The 13,326-nt window shown below is 45.0% G+C and overlaps 2 protein-coding genes across 2 annotated transcripts; one reads left to right on the top strand and one right to left on the bottom strand.

Moving 5' to 3' along the window:
- The first annotated feature begins 762 nt into the window (after nucleotides 1-762).
- Nucleotides 763-3,595, top strand: LOC126994956 (myb/SANT-like DNA-binding domain-containing protein 4). The gene is made up of 3 exons (XM_050854220.1): nucleotides 763-1,067; nucleotides 2,304-2,429; nucleotides 3,288-3,595. Exons 1-3 carry the CDS (start codon nucleotides 776-778, stop codon nucleotides 3,482-3,484), a joined length of 615 nt encoding a protein of 204 aa, XP_050710177.1. The 5' UTR covers nucleotides 763-775; the 3' UTR covers nucleotides 3,485-3,595.
- Nucleotides 3,596-4,237: 642 nt separating this feature from the next.
- Nucleotides 4,238-5,056, bottom strand: LOC126994957 (putative nuclease HARBI1). Its single transcript, XM_050854221.1, has 2 exons — nucleotides 5,019-5,056; nucleotides 4,238-4,887 (listed from the first exon to the last, which is right to left on the bottom strand). Exons 1-2 carry the CDS (start codon nucleotides 5,054-5,056, stop codon nucleotides 4,272-4,274), a joined length of 654 nt encoding a protein of 217 aa, XP_050710178.1. The 3' UTR covers nucleotides 4,238-4,271.
- Between the last annotated feature and the right edge of the window lie 8,270 nt (nucleotides 5,057-13,326).

Genomic DNA, 13,326 nt, shown 5'->3' on the forward strand with positions numbered 1-13,326 from the left:
CTTGTGCTCTGAGGAGGGATAACCAAACCACAATTACTAAAATAACATTAATATTTAGCAATAAAGTAAGCTACAAAATATTTCACCACACTGAAGCAATACACATCTCTCGTGATCCTCCAATACACACCCTTTCACCACACAGAAACAACACACATATCTTTACAGATACCCCGCAACTCTCCAATACACACTATCCCATCACCACAATACTCACACCACACTGCTCCACCCCGTGACTCCGACACCCGTGCTGCCCCTAGCACGCCTGAAATCGAAGTGAGGCTCATGAGTCACACTGAGTCAAACCTGGGTTATCCATGCACGCCTCACATCACCGTGACACCACGAAATATCGCGGGCCACCCAGCTGCCCCGAAAATCCTCACGATGACTCAACAATAAATACACACCGCCCGCGCTACTCAGGGTGACCCAAGCCGACCTGGGGGCGGATTCTGAGAAGGGCCGTAAGTTAAGGCCCGCGCGCTGCCTTAACTTCACTAAGGCGCCGTTGGCTACGGCCGCGCTACGGCGCCGTATCTCTGCATTCTTTTCCCATACTCAAAACTTTTTAAGGCCGCCGTAACGGGGCCTTAGGGCGCGCGCCGCTCCAAGGCGGCCGCGTCTCAGTGGCCAATCAGGGGCAAGTTCTAGTCGGCAAATAGGAAGCGTCGACCAATCGCGGGATATAAACACTAATCAGCTGTTGTGCGAACGTGACCCGCCGCACCCAACCTCAGTCTCTCTCACGAGTCACGGGTCACGGACAATAATGGAACCTCTCTCCTCACCCCCTACCAAGAAAAGGAGGCCGAACTTTTCGGAAGAGGAGCTCTTAATGCTGACAGCAGAGGTCTCCAAAAGGAAGGCACTGTTACTTGGGCCCCTTACAAACAGTGTGACGTTAAGATCAAAGGACCGAGCGTGGGAGACCGTTGCAGTAGCAGTAGGTGGCGTGGGGAGGGTTAAGAGAGAGAAGGGTGAGGTGAGAAAGAAGTTCAAGGACTTCAGGTCTGAGGTGAAGAAGAAGGCAGCCAAGATCAACAAGGAGAGGAAAAAAACAGGTAAGACACCTAATTGTGATATCTTTACAGCAGTAGCAATGGTTTTATTTACAAAGCATGGCAAACTAACAGATGTGTAGGCTCGATGCATTACCCTGCTGTAATTAGCATGCTTAAACTGCTAAGGGAACATGCATTTTGTGGGGTGGAGTGGAGAGTGGGGGTACTTGGATGGGCAGAGGAAAAATGGAGGGCACCATATTTACCTTACTGCTATTTGTTAATTGGTATTATTATCACAGAGGTCAGAATGATTTTGGAGTAGAAACTACTTTTTTCTGATAGATTTCAATGTGCTTATTATAAATTGGCATTTTTTCCATTGCCCAAAAAAATTAACCCCCCAATGCTTTAGGTTACCTAGTTAAAGTGGGGTGCATATGCAGTGGCTGTGCGTGGCTGTGGCGCTCATGTCTGTCCCATTAGCCCTTTGAGCCTGTGGTGGGTAAGAACTCGCTACCCCGGGACACAGGGCTGGAATGGCATCCGGGATTTCCACAGTTCATCTTCCCCCGGTTTCCCCAGCTACCCATTTATCAACCAACCCGATAGGGATGGATGAACAGGTGGGTGGGTCAGCCTGCAAATTCGTAGCCAGGCGTGCTGACCACTGCACCACGGAGGGTTAGGTTAGGTTATTTTAGGTTAGATTGTTAGTTTTGGTTAGGTTAGGGGAGTCGGGATCATTTTCTTCATCGAAAAAATAAAAATAAACTTTGCCTTCTCCCGTAATTAAGGTTGTTAGGTTAGGTTTGGTTAGATAGGGAGTGGGGGCAAAAATATAAAACATTGTGATGGAAAAAATGTCAAATTTATAATAAGCACATTAAAATTTATCAGGAAAAAATATTCAACCCCAAAATCCTATTCTGACCACTGCGATAAATTTACCTCCCCTCCCCTTTATTGCTTACAGTATCTCACCCCATACTAGTCACTTCTGCTCTTCCTCCCATACTCTAATTTACCTCTTCAAAATTATTCTTCAACACCTCCCTTATCTCTTCATTTTAACTATTTCACACAAGCTAACTGATATATGAGTAAATATTTACCTAGAAAGGAGAAAGCTTAATTTATTGTTTACCGTTGATGAGTTTTCAGGCCCCGGCAATATTAGCTTGAACTCTTTAATTTACCTGCCACTGATAGTCTGTATTGGAGGAGTTGTTTAAAGTGCAATGGCACATGTGATAAATTCTTCCAATGTTTAATAAAGTTATTTCATCCTTGAAGGTGGTGGCTCACTGGATGTTAATGACCAGTTGAAAGCCAGCGAAGAGGCGATGTGGTCTCTCCTTGAGCTTGAGGCCATCGATGGACTCGCTAATATTGAGGATAGCGAAGAATTGTCATCAATGGGTAAGTGTGAACAAACTATACAGATATTTTACTTTCTTCCTTCAGTTAAAAAAGGCATACACAATAAACCCTATCAGTGGCTTTTCTCAGCACTTCCCCTATTTGGGGATTAATTTAATTGCAACACCAATTTGTTGTGCCAGACAACTAAGGTCATATGGCACTATGGTTAAGGGGAATTAATATGATCAGTTAATTAGGGTGGTTTGGTAGGGGATAGGCATCGGCTGAGGGTGTGAATGCTAAAGTAGGTGGAGGGTGTTTGTCTTTTGTAATCGTGCAACAAAGGTCTCCCAGCGTCTGTTTTTTATGTTAGGGGTTAAACCAGGGGGATACTGATGATTTGACTGTTTTAAGTTTATTGGTGGTAAGGCTTCTCTAGAAGGACTGCCACTTATTCAATAAAAAGGAATTAGTCTGTAGCTTGGACATGAGAGTAACGGGTACGAATGGATGGGGACAGTGTAGCTGCACATGCCAGAGAGTCGGCTTGTTCATTGCCAGGGATGCCGACATGGCTTGGTACCCAGCAGAAGTAGACTGATTTCTATCGGGTTGCTAGGCGGAAAAGCCAGTCTAGGATTTCGTGAACTATGGGGTGTGTGCAAGTGGTTGATTGTAAGAGGAAAAGGGAGTTCGTTATATCGAGCTTGCACTGAGTGTGTGTGTGTGTGTGTGTATATATATATATATATATATATATATATATATATATATATATATATATATATATATATATATATATATATATATATATATATATATATATATATATATATATATATATATATATATATATATATATATATATATATTGTATATTTTTTGTACATTTTTTTTTTTTTTTTTTTGTTACAGCTTCAGCAACCATTGAGAATGAAGAGCCAGCACCTCCCAGAACAACTAGTGTGGCAGCATGTAAACACCTCCGACGCCTCATCCCCTCGCAGGAACCTCCCCCAAGAGGGTGGCCATGGCTGAGTTGTATCCAGTATCTAGGGATGCAAACATATTCCTGGAGCCTGCTACTGGTCCTTCAGCCATCCGAGAAGTGACAGTTACATCTGTGTCCCAAGACACAAATCATGTTCCTAATGAACATGATTACCCCAGGGAGGAGCCGAACTCTTCAAACAGCACTCCGAGACGAGGCCAGTCCGGTAGCCGTGGATCAACCCGTGGCCATGAGGAGACGGCAAGCCTCCAAAGAATGATTAATGTTCAAAATAATACACAAGAGATGCTAGATAGACACCTTACAAGAATAGGTGACAACCTTACCAGAATAGGTGACCTACTAGAAAAAATAGTTCAAGGCTTGACAGGCTAGAAACTGCTATCCTGGGGCACAGATATTACCTTTATTACCTTTCTTATTAAAGTCAGTAGCTATTTTAGATCTTAAAAGTGCAATATATAGTCACACAATGCTGTGATAAGGCAGTGACAGCGTGGATGCAGGACTTATCTCCGTCCCACTGCACCACAGAGGCGCTGCTCTACTGTGATAAGAGTAAATATATTTATGATACAAATGAATGTGATATATATAAAAGCTTCTAGTTCAAATGCTATAATTGAAACTTTATTTTTTTGTTACTCTACGGGTAATTATTTTGAGGGAAGAGAGAAATAAATATTTAAAAAAATCTGTATATTTAGCATTAAAATGTAAGTAACAAAATATCAAAACAGTGTTCAGGATCTGTTATTAAATGAGATCATATTTATGTCACCTGCTATGTAACATAAAAGTACAAATAGAATTACCTCTTCAAATGAGATATTTATTTCAACTACTATATGCACCATAATATCACTTAGTCACTGAACTGTCTACATTTAGGTGAAAAAGCCCTCAACTATTTCCCTCCTCACATCTTGCCCTGTGGGGTTGTGATCACCATGTATGATGTCATTGTCATTATTCATACCATCATCATTCCCAACTGGTGCGATCATTGGAATTCTTCTTCTTATGCACCTATTGTGGAGCCACATGGACGTAGCAGCTATTTTAGCACACTTCTTGGGGTCGTACTGCAGTGATCCACCTGAACGGTGAAGGCAGCGAAAGCGAGACTTCAGGACATCAAAGGTTTGTTCAATGATGACCCTTGTAATTTTGTGGCTCCTGTTGTACTGCCGCTCACCTTCAGTCATGGGGTCATGGAAGGGTGTCAGCAGGTATGGTTCAAGAGGATATCCACTGTCTCCTAACAGATGAAGATCTCTGAAGGTCCCAGCCTCAAATCTGTCTCTTAAAGGGCAATTTCTCCAAATGAAGGCATCATTTGTGGCACCAGGATACTTGACACTGAAGCTGGTAATCAGCATCTCAGCATTGCAAATGACTTGCACATTCAGAGAATGGAAACTCTTTCTATTTACATAAATATGTTCATTTTCAATAGGTGCCTTAATAGGTATGTGCGTGCAATCTATGGCACCAATTACTCTGGGGAAACCACCTATGAAACTAAATGCGGCTGCTGTTCTGTTCACATCATAGATATTGGTTGGCATTTTAATTTCCATTTTAGCCTTCTCATATAGGATGTTGGTCACACTAGAAATTATTCGACTCACACTTGGTTGAGTGAGTCCTGTGGTATCAGCGATAACATTTTGAAAAGTGCCACTTGCAAGAAAACGCAGAGTTACAAGCACCTGCGTGTGAGTGGGTATAGCATGAGCCCGTTTTGTTGCCCGTGATAACAGTGGAGACAGCTCGTCGCAGAGTCTGAGAATCTCATGCCGAGGCATTCTATAGTGCCTCAGAAGGTGCTCGTCGCTCACTTGAAGAGGGTCAAGTGGATCTCTGTATCTCCTCTCACGCCTCAGATTTCGTTCAAAGAGATGTGCTGCCAGAAGTTCCATGGCTGTGGGGTAGACACAGAATCAGTCACCGGTCAGCGCACCACTGGAAAGGTGAAATAAAACCACCTGATAATGGATAACATAAACACGTGCATTTCTTTCGACAGGAGTAACAATTACAGATATATTTTATTAAACGACTATTTAGGGGGGGGGTTGAGGGGCGCGCAGCCCCCCGATAGGTTGGGGGATCGAGGTGTGGCAAAGCCCCCCCTGATAGGTTGCTGTCACTCATAATATTATGGCTTTCCCCCCCCCCAAAAAAAAAAAAACATTTCCCCCCCAAACTTGTAGGCTTTAGGAAGGGAAATTTGAGGAAAATGGTGTGGTGCGCATAAACTGCATATTTACCCAATCTTCAATTGTGATGCTGTCCATAAAGTATTAGTGCATAGGAACATGGCAACATACCTATCTACTAGTTCCTTACAACTCCACATAAAAAAATGGCATTATTGCAAGAGGCAGTGGGAAGCCCCCTTACAAGTTTTCGCCAAACTTCCTAGTTACTGTATTACTAAACATCTTACTGGTAGTTCATTCACTTCTTACAACTGTATAACTAGTATAACTACGTAAAACATCGTTTATATGCATTTCATACCTGTATGAAGGCTGTATATGTTCCACTTGTAGCAGCGAAGGCGTGCAGGGAGAGGCGGCCGTAACTCACTTAGGGCTGCCCACACCCGCCTTAACCTGCGGCGCCGTAACTCTCCTCAAAATGGCCGCGCCGGTGTTTTGAGTATACCAGCGGAAACGCTACGGCCGGACTTAAGGCGCCTTAAGCAGATACGGCGCCGTAACTTCGTTTCAGAATCCGCCCCCTGGTAGTGACTTGCTTCAATTCTCTCTCTCTCTCTCTCTCTCTCTCTCTCTCTCTCTCTCTCTCTCTCTCTGCTTATACACATCACTGTGATTTGCATTAATTTTCTCTCTCACATGTAATTCTTAACACTAACCTATAAATTAACTTATATCAATATAATATGGGGAAGTGGCACAGAGATATAGCATTCCTGCAGTTCGCAATCCTCGTTGTATCCTATTTTCCTCAGTAACTTTGCATCATCTGCAAACAGGCTCATGCAGCTGTTGACTCCTGGATCATCACTCATGTAGATCAAGAACGTAACTGGCACCATCACTGAGCCCTGTGGAACTCCACTGGTCACTTTCCTCCAGTTTGATCTTCCGTCTCTTATCGCAGCTCTTCTTTCTCTTCCTTCCAAACAGTCTTCCATCCAGTTATTCACTTTCCCTTTTAAGCCTCCCGTGCCTTCCAGTTTCCATAATAGTCTCTTGTGAGGGACAGTCTGGCATCCATCTCTTTATTGTGTTGCCTCTACTACTCCGGAAGAGAAACTCATCAGATTTGTAACACAAGATCGTCCATTCCTAGAACTATGTTGTCTCTCCGTTAATATTTCCTCCCTTTCTAGATATTGCAGCCATTGTCTCTTGATTACTCTTTGCATGCGGTACAGGTTAAAGATACTGGTCTAAAAACAGGAATTCTATCCGCTCTTTTCCACTCTCTTGGGACTTTCCCTTTCTTAGCAGTGCTTCAGGTATGTCATGTATTGGTTCAGTCAGCTCTTGGTTGCATTCTTCCAGGGTGTGTCCCACAACCCCATCTGGGCCTGCTGCCTTTCTTTTATCCAGGGTTCTCATCATCTCTTGTAGCTCTTTTCTATCACATCTAATTTCACTCATGCCTGCTGTGTTCTCGTCTGTGTGTTGTCTACAGTCTGACTCATTCATGAACACTTTATGGAAAATTTCATTCAGTATTTCTCTCGTTCCTTTCAGCTCTTCATACATGATGGTTACACCATCATTATTCCTTATTTTTGGGGGTTTATATATCTATGAACTGGCTTGGGGTCTATCTTAGTTTTGTCAACAATGTCCTTCTCATATTTCATTTCTTCTCTTTGTATCCTCACATAACTATGTCTTGCCAGTTTATGCTCTTCTTTGTTGCTCTGTGACACGTTTCTCCTCTTTTTCTTCTATGCTCTGTCCCTTAACTCCTTTGCCTTGCACAGTTTTCATTGCACCACTCGTTCCTTCCCTTCCCTTTTGTTTCATACAGAGGTACATATTCTTCAACAGCTTGTTTGTTTACTCTTAAAAAAGCCGTATTTACTCTGAACACCTGGTAACATTTTCATTCTATTCCAATTTGTTCCACGTTGAAAACTTTCTTTCTGCCTTGTGCTTCTCATTTAGTTTATTTCCTGTCCCTACTCCCTTTCCTTTTTCCAGCATCATACCGTTTACCGTTTACCGTTGATGAAGTTTCAGGCCCCGCTCCGTTGCCAACGCAGCGCTCCACAGGGCCGCCAACATCATAACAATAATGTTAGCACCGAGAGTTGTCCTCGATCCTCATGTTTATAACGTCGTAGGATTTAGTGAATAAGTGAGTCTCCACTGCTATCTTGAAGGTCGCCAGATTGCCACTGCTCTTAACGTCCTCGGGTAACCCATTATAGAGCCGCGGAGCACTCTTCTCAAACCCTTTGAAACCCAGTTCCAGGCTAACTCTGGGCTCATAGAGTCTTTGCTGTTCTGCACTGTGTCTCAGTGACATAGCAGTGTCCAGATGAAAGTCCTGTAGTAAATTTCTCTTAAATCCAGGTTTACCAAGTCGTGTTCCTTGATAAGTCAAGACACATATTTTGTAGACTATTCGTGCCTTAGTAGGTAGCCAGTGTAAGTCTGTAAGTGCAGGTGTTATTCTCTCACGTGGCGGCAGACCCTTTATTAGCCTGCAGCTCTGTTCATGACAGGTTGTAGTTCCCTCCGCAGGTATTTAGGTAGCCCATAATAAAGTGAATTACAGTAATCCAGTGCAGTGGCAGTATCGTAACCAACGAGGTTGGAGGTGCTACCGGGCAGAGCTAAGTCAGTGGATTGTTGGGAACTGGCAGCACCTCGCTGGACTGCCACAGACGCATCTGTGGCAGCCAAGCCCTGCCCCGCCTTCACCTGGTGGCCTCGTTAGTGCACTATATGTTTTCTTTTAGTAGTGCTTTACGGTGTAGTAATTTTATTTTTATTGTGATGGAACTGTAGGGGAGGGCGCGTACCTTCGCTACTCTGCTTTTATGGGACGCTTTTCTTTTTCATCTTTTTATTTTTTTATCTTTTTGCCGTTTTATCGTTTAGTGATGTTAGTTCCGGACAATCTGGTGCCCTGCGTCCCTCCGGGAATGAACACTGCGCTAGCCCTGCCAACTGCCAGCGGCCCCTCCGGGGGTGGAAGAAGAGTGGCCACGGGCGGAGGGGGGTCCCAATCTGTCCCAGGGAAGGGGAGGAGGAGGAGGAGGAGGAGGAGGAGGAGGAGCTCCTTGGGGTGGCATGTATAAATGTGAATGGGATAAATGAGGAAGGGAAGAGAAGGGAGATAATTAGCGAATTCCAGAAAAGAAAGATTGATGTGCTAGGAGTGAGTGAGACGCATATGAAAGTATGTGGTGTGTGGGGGGGTGGGAGTGGGGGTGGGGAGGGGCTGCGGGAGGGGGTGGAGGAGGGGAGTAGTATGGGCAGGTGTCGAGGGGGGAGACAGGGGTGTGCGTTATTGGACTCCCCACGAGTGTGGGCGGAAGTGGATGGGCATGGGTGGTGTGGTCCGAGGGTAGTGTGGGTGACGGGGAGGATAGGGATAGTAAGGTGTGCACGGGTGTGTGTATATGCGCCAGGGAATGATAAGGGAAGAAAGGGCATGAGTGAGATGAAGAGATTCTGGGGGGACTTAGGATACTGTTTGAAAACTTTGGAAGTGAAAGAAGAATTCTTGTGTTAAGAAATATGAAGGCAAAAGTTGGAAACAGGGAGATCGGTGGTGTGGTTGGGAAATGGGGTATGGATGGAGTGAACGGGAATGGACAATACCTTGTGGATGTTTGTGCTGAGAGGGATCTGTTCCTGGCAAACACCTTCTTCCAGCACAAACTAATTCACAGGTATACGTGGGCAAGGGGAGACATGAGAAGTGTAATAGATTGTATAGCTGTTTACACGAGGTTGCGACAGGATGTAGTGGATGCAAGGGTTGTGAGAGGAATGTATGGTGGATCTGATCACTTCACAGTAGTAGCCAAAATTAGGATGAAGGAGAAATGGGAATTCAGAGGGAATGGGAAGAGGAAAAAGGGTAGGAAGGAACTAGCAAGTGAGAAATTGCGTGACAGTGGCCACTGTGTGATGCATAGGAGGAAAGTGGAGGAAATACTTGGAAGAGCAAGAGCAGGGATAGAACACAGTGAAGCAGTGAAGGAGGTTTATGAGGTGTATAAGAGTTCAGTGGTCAGGGCAACTGAGGAAGTAGTCGGGTATAGGTCGTGTGGAATAGGAAAGTAAGGGAGTGCGTGGTGGACGGATGAGATAAAAGAGGCAGTTTAGGAGAAAATGATTGATTAATTGATTGTTTAATATAATCACTGGCGCCGCAACACCCAGTATCATATGGCGCCGAAGAACGTGTTTGTAATAGGAATGACTATTTATTTATAGTCAAATATAGGTAGAGTGGTATACAATATAGAATAGTAAAACTACTGGCGGGTTTGGTAAAGCTACTATAGCAAATGGAGCAGACCAGCCTTCTCCATAAAGAGTAGTACCTCATGTCCCGGGGATAGACACATCTCCCCCAGCATCAGAGATAGACGGAACCTGTCATCTTCAACTCGACATCGGAAGATATATCGCTTTCGCAGATCCCTCAACCTGGGGCACTCGACTAGCAAGTGGTGGGCAGTCAGGGGGACCAAGCAGTCATCACAAAGAAGTTGAGTATCTCGGGACATAAGGTAACTATGTGTGTTGACGCGTATGACTTGGATACGAAGAGGAACTCGAATGCATGGCCATGGGCGCCGAGCCCTGACCGCAATTTCGCCCATCGTTAAAGTGGCCCTGATTTCCTACCACCTAGCTTGCCACCTATCCTGGATGGCATAGCGGATGGAGGAGAGCAGGTCTCTAAATGGGAGGGGTAAGCGTAAGAGGGACGAAGAGCTGCGGTTTTCGCCACCTCACCCGCCCGCTCATTCCCCTCAACAGCTACGTGCGCAGGTACCCAGCAGAAAAATATACTGTGGCTACATCTGTTGCTTAAAAGGACCCATATAAAAATTTGTGTGATTAATTAAGGGGTGATATGAATAAACATTTTTCACGGCAGAGAGAGCCGCCGTGGAGTCACAGTGAAGAACAAACCTTCCCACCTGAAGGGGACAGAGAGTGCGAAGGGCAAGGATAATTGCAGATAGTTCGGCAGTGAAGATGGAAGCGTATGGAGGAAGACTATCACGCCGGGTAAAATCTGGGAAAACGGCTCCAAAGCCGACGCCAGCATTGGACTTGGAGCCGTCAGTAAAAACTGGTGTGCAGTCACCATGCTGGGAGACATGGTCTAAAAACGTAGACCCTACAGTATGTGCCGGCAGGTCTAACTTATCTGCTGGTAGAGATCGGCAGAAGTGCACTTCCGGGAACGTCCACGGCGCAACAGAGAAAAGTTCTGTTGCTGGTGTGGCAGGTCGGGGAAGGGACAATTGCTCAATCAGCTGCTTTCCTCTGAAGACGAGTGGCTTTGGACATCCTGTTCGGACCGGGAACACGTGGTCAATGGAGGTGTCTGTACAGGTTGGACTAGCTTGGACTAGTGGAAAGAAAATCGGGCAACCAAGGTCTGTCTGTGTAGATCTAGAGGCAACACTCCTGCATCCACAAGTAGGCTGGGTATGGAGCACAATCTGAAAGCACCCGTTGCCAGCCTGATCCAGCATCGTAGACGGAATCAAGAATACGGAGAAGTGGTGGAGTTGCAGAGGAGTAGGCTTCGCAGCCATAGTCCAACTTAGATTGTATGAGGGAACGATACAGTCTTATAAGAACACCATGATCAGCACCCCAAGAAAGGGGGAAAAGCACACGGAGAAGGGACAGGTGCTTTGTGCAAACAACCTTCAGATCTCGTAAGTGGGGTACCCAAGTAAGGCGGCAATCGAAAATGGTGCATAAGAAGCGTGTCTGTTTGACCACTGGAAGTCTCCTGCCATACACCTCTCACCCGCGAAAGTGCATGGCAACTGTTTTCGTGGGCGAGAATCAGAATCCGTGGGAATCCGTACATCAAGTAACTCTACCTAGTGCTAATTGAATGTGACGCTCAGCTACATCAAGGCATAGGATATGGAGAAGTCATCTGCGAACAGTGTGCAGTGGATATCCTGGGGGAGAGTGTTTGCTATGTCATTAATGGCTAAGCCAAACAGGGTGTCGCTGACACTGCCCTGCGGGACCCCCTCTTCTTGTGAGAAAGGACGTTAGAGGGCAGTACTCAGAGATGGGGGCGGTACTGAAAAATCAGTTGTGCGGTTGCGGTAGTGCAGTACTTTTTTCCGGAGTAGTGCGGTTGCGGTAGTGCGGTCCCATTCTTTTTCTTTCCCAGTGCGGTACGCGGTGTGCGGTACTGCGGTAGCGGTAGTCACTAGTCAATATAAAAAAAATACTTCAGTGCCTATCCTGGCTATCCATTGACTAACTAATAACTTGTGAGATACAAAAAAAATAAAGGAGGACTGGGGGAGGGAGAGAGGGGGGTGAGGGAGGAGGAAGGGGGGTGGAGGCAGGGGAGTAGAGAACGGGAAAGGGAGGAGGGGGAGGGAAGGGAATGCAACTTTCCGAGGGAGGAGCGAGGGAACAGGGAAGGGGGAGGAGGAGATTAGCGTCATGTGAGAGAGGAGGAAGTGGGGGGTGGGAAGGAAGGAAGGAAGGAAGGAAGGAAGGAAGAAAGGAAGGAAGGAAGGGTGGTGCGACAGCTGCAGTAGCACTAGCCAGGGAGGAATGGTAGGGAGGATATGGGGGAGTGAAGGGGCAGGGGAGGAGGGGAGGAAGGGGAGAAATTCTCCGCCGTTTGAGCGAAAACGAAAGATTACTGATATAGGAAAGTCATGACGGAAACAGTGAAACATTATTCAGACTGTCCAACACATTATACAAAACACATCAACTGCAACTGGTAATAGCGAGACCTCGACCGTGGGAAAACTCTAAGCACTGCCGTCTCAGGCCTCAGCGAAGAAACCACGTGGAAATTTCAACGAGATAATTATAATAATAATAATAATAATAATAATAATAATAATAATAATAATAATGATGATGATGATGATGATGATGATAATAATATTAATAAAAATAATATTGATCCATTATTATTATTAATATTATTATAATCAAACAATAGTGATCTTGGCTACATTGAAGAGAGAGAGAGAATGATAAAATAGATATAGTATGTACTATGGTCTATGTTAATGTTATGCATCAAAGGAAGATTTGTGCGGGACATGAGATTGAGCGGCGATCATGTTAGTGCTTGCTTGTACTGTTGTACACTGCCATGTACAGTCATCGTCAGAGGCAGTCATGGCGCGCCGCCTTGGGTTGAGTGATGAACAGATTTACTCTGAGTTATTCATTTAGTATTTAATTTTGAACAATAACTGATACCGATTGACTGATACCGATTGATTGATTGAGTGCGATTCACTGTAAAAAAAAAAAAAAAAACGTTTATGTGAGCATGCCGCGCTGCAAATGTTTTCGATAGTTTTTTAAGTACCGCAAAAAGTACCGCAGGATTTTTCAGTGCGGTCCGAGGTAGTGCGGTATTTTCAGAAAGTTTGTGGTAGTGCGGTACTTTTTTTGTGATGCGGTACTACCGCACTAAGTACCGCACTTGCCCACCTCTGGAAGTACCCACCCTCACTCTGAAAGTAAGATTTTGCAGAAATTCCGAATAAAGAGTGGAAGTTTCCCTCGCATTCCCACAGAGTGTAGAGAACATAAAATGCCGTCTCCATGTTTTATCATAGGCTTTCTCAAGGTCTAAGAATACGCTCACCAAGAGCGGCTTCTTTGCGAAAGCTCTGCAAATTATGGCTTCTAATTGCACTAAGGCATCTGTGGTGGATCGTGAGCGTCTGAAGCCATA

This window comes from Eriocheir sinensis, unplaced genomic scaffold (genome assembly GCF_024679095.1).
Source record: "Eriocheir sinensis breed Jianghai 21 unplaced genomic scaffold, ASM2467909v1 Scaffold936, whole genome shotgun sequence".
Classification (NCBI taxonomy): Eukaryota; Metazoa; Arthropoda; class Malacostraca; order Decapoda; family Varunidae; genus Eriocheir; species Eriocheir sinensis.